General features: G+C 28.1%; 2 protein-coding genes across 2 annotated transcripts; one reads left to right on the top strand and one right to left on the bottom strand.

Moving 5' to 3' along the window:
- The first annotated feature begins 357 nt into the window (after window positions 1-357).
- On the top strand, window positions 358-1,932 carry LOC141392184 (uncharacterized). The gene is made up of 2 exons (XM_073965139.1): window positions 358-1,069; window positions 1,301-1,932. Exons 1-2 carry the CDS (start codon window positions 358-360, stop codon window positions 1,930-1,932), a joined length of 1,344 nt encoding a protein of 447 aa, XP_073821240.1.
- Window positions 1,933-5,099: 3,167 nt separating this feature from the next.
- Window positions 5,100-7,050, bottom strand: LOC141392183 (uncharacterized). Its single transcript, XM_073965138.1, has one exon. The coding sequence runs from the start codon at window positions 6,909-6,911 to the stop codon at window positions 5,100-5,102; it is 1,812 nt and encodes a 603-aa protein (XP_073821239.1). The 5' UTR covers window positions 6,912-7,050.
- Window positions 7,051-19,493: the final 12,443 nt, after the last annotated feature.

Genomic DNA, 19,493 nt, shown 5'->3' with positions numbered 1-19,493 from the left:
TGAGTGGAAGAGGACTTGGGAACTTGTTTAAAAGATTTGAATTTAGTCGAAAGCATACACTGGAGCTGAACAGCTGCACAACCTTCTTAAAAATACTTTAAATAATTTGAAAAAAGTATAAAAAATAAAATGAAATTTCTTCTAAGTATCTGCCTACTTCTCGGTTCCTGTAAAGCCACTGATTTGAATACCACTTTGATGGCCACTGGGAACCTCAATAAAATCAATTTTTACCTTGATCTCTTCAAGGACATTTACGCTGAACGGAAATTTAATACCATTCTCCTAGTACACAGTGAATCCCTTAATGTCATGGAACCCTTTCTCGAGGCAATTTATCAAATAAATATTCCAACTATGGCTTTTATGGAAGATCATGGAAAATGGTTCGCCTGGAGAAAATTCAATCATGAAATACTAACTATAATACTCTTGAGGAATTCATTGAATATGAACATAATGAAAATAATGGGCAACACCTTGGATTATATGCGACAAACCAGAATAATTGCAATTGCTGAAGATATTCCCTGGGGAGAACATGAGAAATTTAAACAATTACTGTTAAAATCCTGTGACAATTTTCGGTTTACTAACTTTTTGCTAATTTTTAGTAACAATACACATGGAATCCAAGACACCTTTTATTTGAAACCTTACCCGGCATATCATTGGGATTCACGCACCGGCAACACTACCCCACATTTCCCACAACATTGGCGGAATATGCACAATAAAACGCTATTAACCTATATGGATCGTATACCACCCAGGACCCTGTACTACAAAGATGCAAAGGGTAACATACATCTAAATGGCTTCGTTGCACGATTAATTATGCTTTTTGCCGAACGTTTTAATGCCACTCTTCAAATGGCCTTGCCACTAGATTTTAAAGAGCCCACCCATTATTCGGTGATTGTAGAGAATATGGTAAGCAACAATCGTCTTGATATACCCATGGTTGTGGATACCAGTCCGGTCATAAATAAATGGTTCAACATGACCAATACCCTACTTCACGATAAGGGTCTGTTGGTGGTACCCTGTGCCCAGAGTCTAAATACACGTGAGGTCTATGGCATTCTATTAAATGAGGTATTTTTTGGTTATGTTATTGTCTGCACCATGCTGCTGTCGCTGGTTCAATCTCTCATCAACTATGTTTAGAAGGGCCAACTGCACATATCACGCCTCCTCTTCAGCGAACTTATCTTTCCCGGCATTTTGGGTCAATCATTTCCAATGGGACATTTCTCCAATTTTAGTTCTAAAATAATTTATTTTCTCCTCTTCATAGCGGGACTTTATTTGAATACCACATTTTCGGTCAATGTCAGCACTCTCTTTACCCATCCTCCGAATCACAGGCAAATCGAAACTATGCAAGACCTTTTGAAATCTCCAGTTAAAATTCTACTCTTAGACATTGAAGCCGATGTTATGGGGCATGAAATTAAGCACCTTGCCAGGGCATTTACCACCACCGACAATTTCACATACCTCCAAGAGCTACGTAATAGCCTAAATACCTCTTATGGTTATTATTTTTCATCGCCAGCCTGGCAAATGCTATTACTCAAGCAACAATTCTTTGAGAAGAAAATCTTCTGTACTTATGATAACTTGACATTATTTCCCAATCTTCGTTGGGCCATACCCTTGCCGCACAATTCACCCTATAAGGAGGGCCTTAACTATCTCATTGAACAGGTTAAGGCTTATGGGCTCATAGATGCCTGGCATTATAGCACATTTAGCGATATGCTCAAGCTTAAAGAGACGACTATTTTGCATCCGGCAGCTGAGAAAGGACCCCGACCTTTAACTATTGGCGATATGTTTTGGATTTGGATGATAAGTTGTGCTGGGTTAACGAGTGGTGTTATTGTATTCCTTGTAGAATTGATGTGGAAAAAAAGATCAAAATAAATAAATAATAACAAATCCGAAATTCATCAGCTAATTTTGAGAAAAAAAATCTTCAATAATGTTTATTTGCTAAAGTTGAGATAATCAATTATAATCCCATAAAAGAGCGAAAAGTTTGCCATTAATTTAAATAAAGTTATTAAAAACAATGGAACTAAAATTTCTTGGTTGGGAGGCGTATGAGTTTTGGCAGCAGTCATACTCACAGGGGTACAACATTGGCGCATACGTTATGACAATACTTATACGCATGGGTGTATACAGTATGGGAATTTACAATTGCAAGGTTTTGCTGCCCGAAGATTTTTCTAAAAATGTGGATATTTTAAAGGTTTGTGTTATGGAAACGTGGCTTTTTCAAAGAATATTTTTTTTTTTCAAAACGTGGATTTTTTAAAGAATATTTTTTCGAAACATGGATTCTTTAAATTTGTTAAAAAAGATTTTTTAAAGTGAATTTCTAAAACATATTTATTCTTAAAATGTGGATTTTAAAAAAATTTAACACAATACGTGGATTTTTTATAAAATATTTTTAACACAAAACGGCGATTTTTTAAAAAATATTTTAATGATTGCTTAAGTCTGGAGTATTCCCCCATTGGCTTAACTTCATCATTTCAAAAACTGAAAGCCAATTGATAATTCCCTTCGCCGGGATGAAATCATTATATTGGTAGCGATCAGTAAATTTTGCAAGCTGTCAGTGTGTTTTGTAAAGATTGCTCTCTGCAATGAAAGTAATGATGAGGTTAAGCCAATGGGGGAATACTCCAGACTTAACCAATCATATGATTAAATCTTCAATAAAAACAAGTAAAAAAGTATCAGTCAGCTTTGCTGACAGAGATATACCCTCAGCCTGTGTATATTGAAACCAGTTTTTCCCAAAAAAAAAGTATGTATTTAGGGGGTTTTAAAAATGTTGGGCGTTTGAACCGACAAAAATGTTGATTAGGATTAAAGATCAAAAGTTTTGCGGAGGAGATACTGAAAGGAATGGATCGACATTGACCATTATGGAAGTGGATCTCCAGCCATTACATATGGTGCCATAGGGGTTTTTACACCCTTCGGGCTGTTTGCCCAAGAAGTATGGACTTGCCCCTGAAAAAATTTTTACCATCGTAACTGAGGCAGCGAATGCAAGTTGCTTCAACAAAAATCAAAATGATTCGATATCAGGTCTTAAAGTGAACTTATCCAAATTTTGTGTGGGAGGTACCGGATAGAGTGGACAAATATAGTCCATATTTGAACCTGATCTATATCTGGTAGACATATTAAGATGTGTAAAGTATGGACCAATTCGGCCACTCCCTTCAAGAGTTACCGTACGAACAATTTTTCCGAACATTTTTGAACTTTTGTGGGGGAGGTACCTGAAGGAGTGGACCGATATGGCTTATCTTCGAACTTAAACTAGGTTTGGACAAAATATTACTAAGGCCAAATTTTGGACCGAATCGGCAGATCCGTTCGAGAGTTATCTTGCGCTCCAACCACCTCACACGGTGTCATAGGGTTTTTTTTTTCAACTTTCAGGCTATTTTCTCAGGATGTGTGGACTTGCCCCTGATAAAACTTGTACCGTCGTATGGGGGGCAGTGAATACAAGTTGCTAAAACAAAATTCAAAGCGATTCGACAGCAGGTCTTAAACTGAACTTATCCCAAATTTTGTGTGGGAGGTACCCGAAGAAGTGGACCGATTGAGTCCATATTGGAAACTCATATAAGTCTGGTAGACATTCCACGATTTGCAAAGTATGGACCCAATCGGTTACACCCTTCAAGAGTTATCGTGCGTACAAATTTTCTGAACATTTTCGAACTTTTGTGGGGGAGGTACCGGAAGGAGTGGACCGATATAGCTCATCTTCGAACTTAAACTAAGTTTGGACAAAATATTACGAAAGCCAAAATTTGAACCGAATCGGTTCATCCCTTCGAGAGTTATCGTGCGCTCCAGCCAGCCAGACAGACAGACAGACGGACGGACATTGCTCAATCGACTCCAAATTATCTGAAACACATTTCGTCCAAACATACTTGGGGTCTAAAACCATTATTTCGATGAGGCACATTTTGCCCGTATGAAAGTGTATATACCCTCGTTAGCATAAATGCTGAGGGTATAAAAAAATTACCAAAACGTGGATTTTTTAAAAAATATTTTTAACACAAAACCTGAATTAAAAAAAAAAATATTTTTAACACAAAATTTGGATTTTTAAAAAAATATTTTTCACAAAACATGGATTTTTTAAAAAATAATTCTTTGCAAAACTCGGATTTTTTTAAAAAATACTTTCTTACAAAACGTGAATTTCTTTAAAAAGATATTTTTATAAAACGTTGATTTTTGTTAAATATTTTTTCACAAAACGTGAATTTGGAACGTGGACTTTTTAAATAACATTTCTTCTTACGCCATCCAACCACAAAACGTGGATTTTTTAAAGAATATTTTTTCATTTAACATCAGACCAATAAGCGTGGAATTTCTAAAGAATATTGGTTCACCTAACATCAGACCAATAAACGTGGATTTTTAAAGAACATTTGTTCAATATTTTTTTTAAAGCGTGGATTTTTTAAAGAATATTTTTTCAATATTTTATTTAAAACGTGGGTTTTTTAAAGAGTATTTTTTCAATATTTTATTTAAAACGTGGATTTCTTGGAGAATATTCTTCAATATTTTATTTAAAATGTGGATTTTTTTAAGAATATTTTTGCAATATTTTATTTAAAATGTGGATTTTTTTAAAAATATTTTTGCAATATTTTATTTAAAATGTTAATTTTTTAAGAATATTTTTGCAATATTTTATTTAAAATGTGGATTATTTTAAGAATATTTTTGCAATATTTTATTTAAAATGTGGATTTTTAAATAATATTTTTGCAATATTTTATTTAAAATGTGGATTTTTTAAAGAATATTTAAAAACATTCATTCAATTCATTAAACACATTATTTGGTAATCCCTGGCGTATAAGTGTTGTTGTTACGTATGCATCCATCTTATCTTCTGAGCGTATAATTGCTTTCGAAACGTATACGCTCCCTTTTGAATCGGGTTGAAAGAGGTTTTGAAGTAATTTATTTTTATTTTATTACTCTTTAAATTCTCTACTTTCACAGAAAATTTATTTATTTTCTTAATTTTTCATCATCCATTGTCCCCAATATAATTCCCCGCCAAACACCACACTGCTACAACTCAAACCAATCACAACTATCATCCAAACCCAAAATAAGTCGTTGGCATTTAAAACCTTATGATCCTCCGAGGGATTTAAATTGCGTATTGAGACCTGTTTCGTTTTTAGCATATCCCAAAATAAGCTACCATGCCATGCATCCACCAAACCCACCGAATGGACACGATGTATTAGGGAATTTAAGGCATCTTTATATGGTGAATTATACTGCAGTCGAAAACCCCATGGCAGCATGCTGAAATATTTCATTGCCTCGGGAGTGTGAAACAGCTGATGGGAACTATATTTCTGTTGACGCCATACCAATTCATAGCTTGCCGTGGTGGCATAATAACAAAAGCTGGTATTCAAGGTACGGCGCATTTCATGGACATAGGTAGTGTTGTTGGAAAAGACCAATGACTGTTGATAATGAAATAACCAATCCTCCGACTCTTTTGCATCTGCAGCATTGATGAGTACCTTCATGTTGGAACGTAACAAGTCTTCATAGCTATTGATTTGTGGATGCTGCGGTGGCCGGGTAAAATAAGTGTTAATATTTGCAGCAAATTCTGTGGCCATATAAAGGCCATAGAAACCTATTAGCAGATATAACAATTTTAAACTTTTTGTGGGTTTAGGTCGAGTGACAAATGCTTGACCCAATACCCCTGGCCAAACTTTGGGGTTGACTAACAAATCCCATGGATTTTTCATAGCACTCCAACAGTAGTCAATGAGACCATGGATTAGGGAGAAAATCAAACCCAATATCATGTAACAGCCGAAAAAGTTTAAACTCAGTAGGGCACCAAATATTTCCGGCATTGTTAGCGTTTCACTCAGCGGGACCATTAGCACTATTTCATTTATATCATAGGTATCGGAAACATTACGCCATTCATCACCAAACATTCCCGGTAGCATGGCCATGGGTAAATCCAGTTTATTTTCACCCACCAGCTGATTGATTATGGTAAAATGGGTTTTATTGCCTACTTTTAGGGTATAGAACATTTCCAGTGTGGCATTATAACGTTCGGCAAATAACATTATTAGTCTGGCCACAAAACCATTCATTTGGAAATTTCCCTTGGGGTCGGTATAGACCATACTTCTTGCTGATGTCTGCTCGACAAAGGTCTTCAGGGTTTTGTTGTGTAAATTTAACCATAAAGGGGGATAGTAGGAGGCTTCATTTAGAGGCCAATTCTGCCAGTGATATTCGGGGAAGGGAATTAATTTTCTTATGATCATTTCTTTGGGCTGCTTTGAAGGGAATACCAGCAGCACATTTGTCATCCGATATAATTCCAATTGCTGGCCCAATAGCTCTTCAGAGCATGGGAAATTTTCAGAATTCTTCCCAACTATTAAAATTCGACTTTGACGCATATAATCCAAAAGTTCCGCAGCGTTCTTTAGCATTTCTCGGCAATCTTGTTCTGATTCCATTCCGTATAAAAATAACAATATCTCCGAGTTGTAATAATCCTTATAAAGAAAGTTGGATTTCTTTGTGAGTACCAGTTTTGGTAGTTCGCCTTGATAGACTTCTTCCATAAGCTGTTCTCTTTTACTAGCATCAGGATGCATTATTACCAAAGAGCTATATTGTTGTTCTTTGTAAATATTTTGCAAAATGTTAGACAAGTTCCACCAGCTGTCATCGACTTCACCAAATGCAATTCTTGAAACATTTTTAAGTCCCTGGCCAACAACCGAATGCGCGAGAGCAAATATGACTATGCTTTTCAAAAATCTCATTGTGACTGATTAAGAATTTTCTTACAAACTTGCAATTTGGTCTTCAAGTAGCTTTCTTATTATCCATTTATAAAATCTTTTAAAACAAACAATTTCCTCAGCTAATTTTATGCTTCGATAAGTTTGCCACAGAAGCGATAAAATCGAAATTAAAGGAAAATTGTATAGCAAAGGAGTAATGTGAATGAATATAGCTATAGCAAACAAGGTACTACTAATACATAAGACTTTAATAAAAATAGAAGATTATTCACAAATTCAAACACTCAGAGTGAAACTGTAACGAAAAACTTACAAATAATGAGTTAAAAGCTAATTTTTAAAGAAATTAACCACTTGGGCGTATAATTGGTGACAGCAATTATACGCATCAATGTACCCCACTCCAAAAATTAAGGAAAATCACGTTAATTGGTCTGATGTTAGGTGAAAACAAATTCTTTTAAAAACCACGTTTATTGGTCTGATGTTAGGTGAAAACAAATTCTTTTAAAAACCACGTTTATTGGTCTAATGTTAGTGAAAAAATATTTTTGAAAAACCCACGTTTATTGGTCTGATGATAGGTGAACAAATATTCTTTAAAAAATCCACGTTTATTGGTTGGATGGTGCATGGACAAATATTCTTTAAAAAATCCACGTTTATTGGTCTGATGACCCATGAAAAAATATTCTTTAAAAAATCCACGTTTATTGGTCTGATGACCCATGAAAAAATATTCTTTAAAAAATCCACGTTTATTGGTCTGATGACCCATGAAAAAATATTCTTTAAAAAATCCACGTTTATTGGTCTGATGACCCATGAAAAAATATTCTTTAAAAAATCCACGTTTATTGGTCTGATGACCCATGAAAAAATATTCTTTAAAAAATCCACGTTTATTGGTCTGATGACCCATGAAAAAATATTCTTTAAAAAATCCACGTTTATTGGTCTGATGACCCATGAAAAAATATTCTTTAAAAAATCCACGTTTATTGGTCTGATGACCCATGAAAAAATATTCTTTAAAAAATCCACGTTTATTGGTCTGATGACCCATGAAAAAATATTCTTTAAAAAATCCACGTTTATTGGTCTGATGACCCATGAAAAAATATTCTTTAAAAAATCCACGTTTATTGGTCTGATGACCCATGAAAAAATATTCTTTAAAAAATCCACGTTTATTGGTCTGATGACCCATGAAGAAATATTCTTTAAAAAATCCACGTTTATTGGTCTGATGACCCATGAAAAAATATTCTTTAAAAAATCCACGTTTATTGGTCTGATGACCCATGAAAAAATATTCTTTAAAAAATCCACGTTTATTGGTCTGATGACCCATGAAAAAATATTCTTTAAAAAATCCACGTTTATTGGTCTGATGACCCATGAAAAAATATTCTTTAAAAAATCCACGTTTATTGGTCTGATGACCCATGAAAAAATATTCTTTAAAAAATCCACGTTTATTGGTCTGATGACCCATGAAAAAATATTCTTTAAAAAATCCACGTTTATTGGTCTGATGACCCATGAAAAAATATTCTTTAAAAAATCCACGTTTATTGGTCTGATGACCCATGAAAAAATATTCTTTAAAAAATCCACGTTTATTGGTCTGATGACCCATGAAAAAATATTCTTTAAAAAATCCACGTTTATTGGTCTGATGACCCATGAAAAAATATTCTTTAAAAAATCCACGTTTATTGGTCTGATGACCCATGAAAAAATATTCTTTAAAAAATCCACGTTTATTGGTCTGATGACCCATGAAAAAATATTCTTTAAAAAATCCACGTTTATTGGTCTGATGACTCATGAAAAAATATTCTTTAAAAAATCCACGTTTATTGGTCTGATGACCCATGAAAAAATATTCTTTAAAAAATCCACGTTTATTGGTCTGATGACCCATGAAAAAATATTCTTTAAAAAATCCACGTTTCGGTTTGTTGACCCTTGAAAAATATTCTTTAAAAAAACACTTTTATTGGTCTGATGACTCATGAAAAAATATTCTTTAAAAAGTCCACGTTTATTGGTATGATGACTCATGAAAAAATATTCTTTAAAAAATCCACTTTTATTGGTCTGATGACCCATGAAAAATATTCTTTAAAAAATCCACGTTTATTGGTCTGATGACCCATGAAACAATATTCTTTATAAATCCGCGTTTTTTAAAAAATATTGAAAAAATATTCTTCAAAAAATTCACATTTTAAATAAAATATTGAAAATATATTCTTTAACATGTAAAAAAGTGTCAGTCGCCTTCCCGACAGATATATACCCTCAGCCAATGTGAATTGAAACTTTCATCCACGGACAGATCGAATGAATTTAAGGTCTCCTTCGAATTTTGTGGCCCCTTTTTGGACATTTGAACTTGCCGACAAAAATGTGGATTAGGAATTAACTGCACTCACAAATGTTGAACTTTCGTGGGGGAGGTACCCTTAGGGAGGACCGATATGGGCCATGTTTGAAGTTAAACAAAATTTTGGCAAAATATTAGAAAATTCAAAGTTTGAACCGAATTGGTTACCCCCTTCAAGAGATATCATCGTACCGTTTTAGTGAAATTTTTTAAATATTGGGGAGAAGTACAGGAAGTTGTGGACCGGTATTGCCCCATGAAACTAATTTAGGACCAAATCGGTTGAACAGTTCAAGAGTTATCGTGCTCTCCGGCCGCCACTATATGGTAGATATATTAGGTAGATATATTAGGATGTGCAAAAGATGAACCACATCGGTCACTCCCTTCATGAGTCATCATGCGCACAATTTTTCCGAACATTTTTGAACTTTTTTGGGGGATTGGACCGATATGGCTTATCTTCGAATTTAAACTAAGTCTGCAAAAAAAATTTACGAAGGCCACATTTTGGACCGAATCGGCAGATCCGTTCGAGAGTTATCTTGCGCTCCAACCACTTCACACGGTGTCATAGGGGTTTTTTGTACCTTTCAGGCTATTTTCTCAGGAAGTATGGACTTACCCTTAATGATACTTGTACCGTCATATGGGGGGCTGTATACAAGAGGCTGAATACAAGTTTTTGCAACAAAAATCAAATCGATTCGAGAGCAGATTCTAAACTGAACTTTTCCGAAATTTTGTGTGGGAGGTACCTGAAGGAGTTGACTGATTGAGTCCATATTGGAACTTCACCTAAGTCTCGTATAAAATTCACGATGTGCAAAGTATGGACCAAATCGGTTACTACCTTCAAAAGTTATCGTGCGCACAAATTTCGAACTTTTGTGGGGGAGGTACCGGAAGGAGTGGACCGATATAACCCATCTTCGAAATTTAACTAAGTTTGGACAAAATATTACGAAAGCCACAAAATTTAGGCCGAATCGGTTGTTCCGTTCGAACATACTTGGGGTCTACCCTCCTTAGCATAAATGCTAAGGGTATAAAAAATCCACGCTTTAAGTTAAACATTGAAAAAATATTATTTAAAAAACCCACGTTTTAAATATAGTATTGAAAAAAAATGTTCCTTAAAAATTCCACGTTTTAAATAAAATATTGAAAAAATATTCTTAAAAAAATCCACGTTTTAAAAAAATATTCTTTAAAAAATCCACGTTTTAAATAAAATATTAAAAAAATATTCTTTAAAAAATCCACGTTTTAAATAAAATATTAAAAAAATATTCTTTAAAAAATCAACGTTTTAAATAAAATATTGAAAAAATATTCTTTAAAAAGTGCACGTTTTAAATAAAATATTAAAAAATATTCTTTAAAAAATCCACGTTTTAAATAAAATATTAAAAAAATATTCTTTAAAAAATCCACGTTTTAAATAAAATATTAAAAAAATATTCTTTAAAAAATCCACGTTTTAAATAAAATATTAAAAAAAATATTCTGTAAAAAAGCCACGTTTTAAATAAAATATTGAAAAATATTCTGTAAAAAAGCCACGTTTTAAATAAAATATTGAAAATTATTCTTTAAAAAATCCACGTTTTAAATAAAATATTAAAAAAAAAATATTCTTTAAAAATCCACGTTTTAAATAAAATATTGAAAAAATATTCTTTAAAAATCCACGTTTTAAATAAAATATTGAAAAAATAGTCTTTAAAGAATCAACGTTTTAAGTAAAGTATTAAAAATAAAATAAAATAAAATAAAATAAAATAAAATAAAATAAAATAAAATAAAATAAAATAAAATAAAATAAAATAAAATAAAATAAAATAAAATAAAATAAAATAAAATAAAATAAAATAAAATAAAATAAAATAAAATAAAATAAAATAAAAATAAAAAAAATAAAAATAAAATATTAAAAAAATATTCTTTAAAAAGGCCACGTTTTAAATAAAATATTGAAAATATATTCTTTAAAAAGGCCACGTTTTAAATAAAATATTGAAAAAATAGTCTTTAAAGAATCAACGTTTTAAGTAAAGTATTAAAAATAAAATAAAATAAAATAAAATAAAATAAAATAAAATAAAATAAAATAAAATAAAATAAAATAAAATAAAATAAAATAAAATAAAATAAAATAAAATAAAATAAAATAAAATAAAATAAAATAAAATAAAAATAAAAAAAATAAAAATAAAATATTAAAAAAATATTCTTTAAAAAGGCCACGTTTTAAATAAAATATTGAAAATATATTCTTTAAAAAGGCCACGTTTTAAATAAAATATTGAAAATATATTCTTTAAAAAATCCACGTTTTCAATAAAATATTGAAAAAATATTCTTTAAAAAATCCACGCTTTAAATATAATATTGAAAAAATATTCCTTAAAAATTCCACGTTTTAAATAAAATATTGGAGAAATATTCTTTAAAAAATCCACGTTTTAAATAAAATATTGAAAAATATTCCTTAAAAATCCACTTTTTAAATAAAGAATTGAAAAAATATTGTTTAAAAAATTTTAAATTAAACATTGAAGAAATATTATTTAAAAAAACCACGTTCTGAAAATATTATATTGAAAAACATATTCCTTAAAAATTCCACGTTTTAAATAAAGAATTAAAAAAATATTGTTTAAACAATTCCTGTTTTAAATTAAACATTGAAGAAATATTATTTAAAAAAACCCACGTTCTGAAAATATTATATTGAAAAACATATTCCTTAAAAATTCCACGTTTTAAAAAAATATTGAAAAAATATTCTTTAAAAATTCCACGTTTTAAATTAAATATTGAAAAAACATTCTTTAAAAAATCCACGTTTTAAATAAAATATTGAAAAAACATTCTTTAAAAAATCCACGTTTTAAATAAAATATTGAAAAAACATTCTTTAAAAAATCCACGTTTTAAATAAAATATTGAAAAAACATTCTTTAAAAAATCCACGTTTTAAATAAAATAGTGAAAAAATATGCCTTAAAAATCCACGTTTTAAATAAAATATTGAAAAATATTCTTTAAAAAATCCACGTTTTAAATAAAATATTGAAAAAATATTCTTAAAAAAACCACGTTTTAAATAAAATATTGAAATAATATTTCTTAAAGAATATTTGGATTTGGACGTGGATTTTTAGAATTTTAAAAACATTGAATTTTTTTTAAAACAAAAATTTAAACAAACAAATATTAAAATAACGTGGACTTTTTAAAGAATATTTTTTGTAACAACTTTAAAGAATATATTTTTTTTTAAAATTGGATTTCTTGACAAACATTTTTCTAAAAGCGCGGGTGTTTTAAAGAATATTTTTAAACGTGGATTTAAACATGATAATTTATAGAATATTTTTAAAACCTGGATTATTTAAAGAACTTTTTAGATTTTTTAAAGAATTTTTTTTTAAACGTGGATTTAAACATGATAATTTATAGAATATTTTTTAAAACGTGGATTATTTAAAGAGCTTTTTAGATTTTTTAGAATTAATAGGGTTGGCGATTTTTATTTGGGATGACGACTTCTATTTTGTTTTTTAAAATAGTCAGGCTTAATCCCATAGTCGTTGTTTTAATACTTTATTAAAACAACTTTAATTTATTAGTGGAAAAAATTGGCGATGTTTACCAACTATAGTCTTCCCTGCCTTACCCCTTGGTAAACATCGCCAATTTTTTCCACTAATAGATTAAAGTTGTTTTAATAAAGTATTAAAACAACGACTATGGGATTAAGCCTGACTATTGTTTAGAATTTTTAAAGAATATACTTTTTAAAAGGTCGATTTTTTAAAAATATACTTTTTCAAAATTTTATTTAGAACTTGTATTTTTAAAGTCATTTTTTTCAATAATCAAAAAGTTTTTTAGAACAATATTTTTTAATATTTTTTAAAAAGTGTTTTTTGTAAAGACTTTTTCAATATTTTATTTAAATCGGGAATTTTATAAAGAAAAATGTTTCAGTATTTTATTTAAAACGTGGATTTTTTAAAGAATATTTTTTTAGTATTTTATTTAAAATGAGGATTTTTAAAGAAAATTTTTTTAGTATTTTATTTAAAATGAGGATTTTTAAATACAGTTTTTTTTTTAATATTTTATTTAATACGTGGGTTTTTTAAAAGATATTTTTAAAGTATTTTATTTTAAAACATTGATTTTTTAAAAAAATATTTTTTTACTTGTTGTGTATTTATTTCAGCTAAAGTCCATACTTTGTTGCTTCAAAATTTGAAGAAACAAAATGTTTAACAGTGGGTATTGAAATTGATTACTACGAGCGGAGGCAGAGAATACTATAGTTTCGGAAGCAGCCAAACTTCCTCATCAGTTCTCTTAACCGCTGACTCTGTATCAATAAACAGGTCAATAAGAGTGACCAGAAAATTAAACAGAACGAGAAATTTTCTGTATCCTCCTAAATCTGTTCACCGCACAATTGAGTCAGAATAATCAAAATCATATACCCACTACTGTTTTTATTTTAAAAGAATATGTTTTTTTTTTCAAAAAATTAAAATGTTTTTTTATAATTGTAAAAAATAATCTTTTTATTCTTTAAAAATCTGCAATTTGTGGACCCTTCACATCTTAAGAAACACTACTTGTGTATCAGCAGTGTTTTGTTTCTATTGAACAATAAAAAATTTTGAATTACTACCCTTTTGTTGAACAGGTGCGGTAGTTTAGTTTTCATGAAATCATATAAAAAATTAAATTTTGTAGTATTGTTTTTTAATTTTTTCCTAAATAAACGGTTTTTGGAAAAATATTTCTTCTGTTTTTAAAACATAATTTATTTTTTGAATTAAGGTTAACCAAAAAAAATATTTCTAAAAGAATTTAGATATGGATTTTTCAAAAAAGTGAATTTTTGAAAAATATATTTTAAACAAGAAAGTCCCAATTTACATTGGGCGAGTTTACTTGCGGCAATTGTCATTTTGTAGGAGAGAGAGGTGAGGCATATGGTAACCCTTTGCCTCTCAGCACCCTCTCTCACCTACAAATTGACAATTGCCGCAAGTAAACTCGCCTAATGTAAATTGGGACTAAGAACGGCGTTAAGTTCGGCCGGGCCGAACTTGTTATACCCTCCACCTTTCCATTGGGGCTATATGAAGGCGTGGACCTATACCGACAAATTTAAAGGGGAAGTTTGAGTACCCCCAACGAAGTCTAAATACCAAATTTCAGCCATTTCGTAGAATACTGAGGCCAGAACGTTCAAAATACCGAAAACCGGGAGGTACCGTTCTATGGGGGCTATATGAAGGTGTGGACCAATACCAACAAAATTCTGGGGGAAAGTTTTATACCACCAACGTAGATTAAGTACCAAATTTCAGCCATTTCGGTGTGATAATGAAGCTAAAACCTTCAAAATACCGAAAATCGGGAGGTACCGTTCTATGGGGGCTATATGAAGGTGTGGACCGATACCGACAAAATTCTGCGGGAAAGTTTTATACCCCTAAAGAAGACTACGTACCAAATTTCAGCCATTTTGGTAGGATAATGAAGCTAAAACCTTAAAAATACCGAAAATCGGGAGGTACCGTTCTATGGGGGCTATATGAAGGTGTGGACCGATACCGACAAAATTCTGGTGGAAAGTTTTATACCCATAAAGAAGACTATGTACCAAATGTCAGCCATTTTGGTAGGATAATGAAGCTAAAACCTTAAAAATACTGAAAATCGGAAGGTACCGTTCTATGGGGGCTATATCAAAACGTGGACCGATATATCCCATTTTCAATACCAACCATCCTGCAAGTAATAAAAACTTCTGTACCAAATTTTGACTCTCTACCTTTAAAATTGCGAGCTGTATCTTGATTTCAACAGACAGACGAACGGACGGACGGACAGACGGACATGGTCAAATCGACATAGAATTTTATGCTGATCAATAATATATATATATATATATATATATATATATATATATATATATATATATATATATATATTTATAGGGTCTCCGACGAATATTTCGATGAGTTACAAACGGAATGACAAATTTAATAAAATAAAATGTCTTGAAAAGATTTTTAAAATAGAAGTAAATTTAAAAGAATATTTGTTTTTCAAAAAATTAAATTATTTTTTAATAATTCTAAAAAATAATCCTTTTATTCTTTAATTTGTGATCCAATGAAGCTATGAAAAAAGTTATTTTTTTAATTTCTTGTTTTCTTTTCTATTTTGCGTTTTATTATTTAGTTTTTTTTTGTAAATTTTTTCAATATTTTATTTAAAATTTTTTTTTTTCGAAAAAATTAAAATTTTTAAAAATAATGAGGGTATAAGAAAGATTTTCTAATAATGTATTTAAAAAAAAAAAAAAAACAAACACCAATAGTGTATTTAAAAAAACATATTTAAAAAATAAAATATCTTGAAAATAGTTTTAAAAATTTAAAAAATATATTTTTTAAATTACATTTAAATTATTTATTAATAATTGTTAAATATTATCATTTTATTCTTTAAAATTCAGCAATTTGTGGTCCAATGAAGCTTTGAAAAAAAAAACTGAAAAACATTCTTTTTAATTGCTGAAAAAAAATATTTTGTATATTTTTAAATTTTTTATTTTTTAATCAAAATTAAAAACAGTTTAAAAACTTAAAATTTTCTGAAAATAAAAACATAAATTTGTAGAAAATATATTTGTTAAAAAATTTAGATTTTTATAAGAAATATACAGAAATTAATTTTTGTATTATTGTTTTGTTTTAAAAAATAAATTTTTTGAAAATAGAAAATTAAAATAATTTTTTTTAAAAGTTGTTTAACTTTTTTAAAATATGTTTCTTCAAAACTTTTGAAAAGAATTTACTTAAAAAAAATTTAACTGTTAATTTTTTGCAAAAATATTTTTTTTTTCGAATAATAAAAAATCAGAATTATTAAAAGTTAAAAATCTAAAAAAAAAATGATTTTTTAAAAAAATAAAATGACTTGAATTTATTTTTAAAAGAGAACTAAATTTAACAAATGCTTTTTTTTTCTTCAAAAATTATATTTAAATTGTTTTTTAACAATTTTAAAAAATAATCATTTTATTCTTCAAAAATCAGCAATATGTTGCTTTAAAAATGGAAAAAAAATATTTTTTTAACTTGTTGAAAAAAATATTTTTAAAAAATTTGACATGGTTAATTTTTTTTAATTTTTTATTTGTAAATCTAAATTAAAAATAATTTAAAAATTGTATATTTTTTGAACACAAAATAAGAAACATATTGCATCAGTTCAACAAAATTTTGAAATGTTCACTTTTCATTAAAAAATGATAAAATATGACCAACTCCACCAACTGTAAAAATCTCACATTATTTTGACTACTCTTTCGCCAAAAATACCGTTACGTCACCCTTCATATCTTAAGAGTCACTACTTGTGTATCAACAGTGTTTTGTTTCTATTGAATAATACAAAATTTGAGTTGCTACCGTTTTGTTGAACAGGCGCGATAGTTTAGTTTTCGTAAAAAATAAGAATATTTTTTTCATAAAACCGTATTTTTACAAAAAATAAAAAAATTAAAAAAATACTACAAAATTATATGATGTTACGAAAACTAGACTGTCGTGTTTAACGAAAGGATAGTAATTCAAAGTTTTGTATTGTTCAATTAAAAAGATATTTTTGAAATGTTTCCTGTAAATTTTCGATCGTCAAGCTTAATTAACTCTAAACAAGAAAATCAATAAAAAATTATTTCTAAAAATGTTTTTAAAAGATAATTTATTTTTTAAATTTAGATTTCTCAAGAAATATTTATAAAAGAACTAACATAAAATAACATTTTGTAACTTTTAATTTTTTTCCAAAAATATTTTTTTTTCTTCTAATAATAAACAATTAAAATTGTTAAAAATTCAAAAAAGAATGGTTTTCTAAATTTTTCAAAAATACACTATTTTTTATAATTTGGTTTCTTGAAAAATTAATTTCAAAATGAAATAGCATGGTAGAATAATTACAGGTCACAGCTAACAGCTGAATTCAATTTTTTTCTTATTATGGCCTATTCTGTTAAATGCGGGGTTTCCAACAAAACTTCTTCTTCTGCTGCATTAAAAACAAGTTCAAACGATATTTATTCGCGTGGCAAAATTAAATTGTTAATTTTTTTAATAGTAATACTTGCGAAAGAACTATTCATAAAATATTTATATTAATTGAAATTTGTTCCAAAAGTACAGGAATGGAAAATTTACAATTTTTTTTAAATTTTTAGCTGAAATGTATCTGCAAATCGGATACCAGCAATCACGATGTTAGATCAGCCAAACTTGTCAAGTAGAAAATAAAAGAATGAAATTTTTTTCACTGTCATAAGTTTGGTTACAACTTTTGCTATTTTTGGAACACTATTCTAGCACACTATTTTGGAATATAGCTAAAGTAATTTTTATTTTTTACTCTATTTGGTACAATTAACATATAAACATTGAAGTTTTAAATTCCATATGTTTTTGTAAAACGGGCTAGCTATGCAGATACATCTACCTTTATTGTTGTACCATGCCATTTGACGTTTTAACCCATGGCTGTCGGGTTGTATTTTTCAGCGATTTTCTACTTGGCCAACCTCTACTTTATTGTACGATTGGATATACTTCAAAAAAAAAAATTTATATTGTATCTATTTTTAAAATATTTTTTCAAAAAATTTTTGAGAAAAACGTAAACACGTATTCAAAAAATATTTCTTTCGAAAAAAAATTAAAATATAAAAAAAATGTTATTCCAAAAAAGTGTATTTTTAAAAAATATATTTAACAAAATAAAACTTGTTGAAAAATAAAATATAAGTGAATTTAAAAAATATTTGGTTTTTTTTTTTTTTTGGTTTCTTGAAAAATAATTTGAAATATATATTTTCTAAGTCGTTTGAAGTATATTTTTCGACAAAAGTTGAAGTTTCAAATCTTTTTTTAAATTAATTTAAAATAAATTATTTTTTAAAAAGGAAATAAAATAAAAAATGCATGTACTGTACATTCTTTAAAAGTACGTTTTCAGAAAAATTAAAAATTTTAAAAGTATTTTTGACAGAAAATTTTTATTTTTTAAAGTTTATTCAAATAATTTAGATTAACAAAGGCAAATATGTTCTTTTAATATTATTACTTTATATTAATTTTATTTAAATATTTATAATATTTTTTATTAAATCTTAAAAAAAATAAAAAAAAATATATTATCAAAAGTTAAAAAAGGTAAAAATATAAAAGTTAAAATATAAATTAATAAGTAAGTAAAAATATGAATAAATAAATAAATAAATAAATAAATAAATAAATAAATAAATAAATAAATAAATAAATAAATAAATAAATAAATAAATAAATAAATAAATAAATAAATAAATAAATAAATAAATAAATAAATAAATAAATAAATAAATAAATAAATAAATAAATAAATAAATAAATAAATAAATAAATAAATAAATAAATAAATAAATAAATAAATAAATAAATAAATAAATAAATAAATAAATAAATAAATAAATAAATAAATAAATAAATAAATAAATAAATAAATAAATAAATAAATAAATAAATAAATAAATAAATAAATAAATAAATAAATAAATAAATAAATAAATAAATAAATAAATAAATAAATAAATAAATAAATAAATAAATAAATAAATAAATAAATAAATAAATAAATAAATAAATAAAAGTTAAGGACTCTCGTCCTTGTAAGTTAAAATAAAAAAACACTCCGTCAACAGACGGAAAGGAATTAACGGATTTAACACTTTGAGATATTTGTCACTAATTTATTCAATGAAACTAATTTAACACTTATTCACTAATTTAAGTAGATTATAGTTAAATGGAACACTATCGCGATTCACTCCCGAACTCCAACTGAATTCTGCCTTTTGCTGTTCTTGGCTTCAAGCCTCCAGTTGTTGGCAGCGATGCCGAAATTATGCTGCCAAATATGTTTCCCATAAATGCAATATGTTGACGGTGCGACTCGTGTTGAGGTTGAGTGTCTGTGGGAAGGTATCATATTCCAATTTCGCAATATATTGAAAGTGCTGAATGCAGGTTCAGTGTCCATGAGAACATATCGTATTGCAGTTTCCCAATGTATGGTAAATGCTGATTATGCGGCACGTGTAATAGAGA

This window comes from Musca autumnalis, unplaced genomic scaffold (assembly GCF_047663935.1).
Source record: "Musca autumnalis isolate F117 unplaced genomic scaffold, ASM4766393v1 scaffold_2, whole genome shotgun sequence".
Lineage (NCBI taxonomy): Eukaryota > Metazoa > Arthropoda > Insecta > Diptera > Muscidae > Musca > Musca autumnalis.
This window is presented reverse-complemented; position numbering and strand designations above follow the sequence as displayed.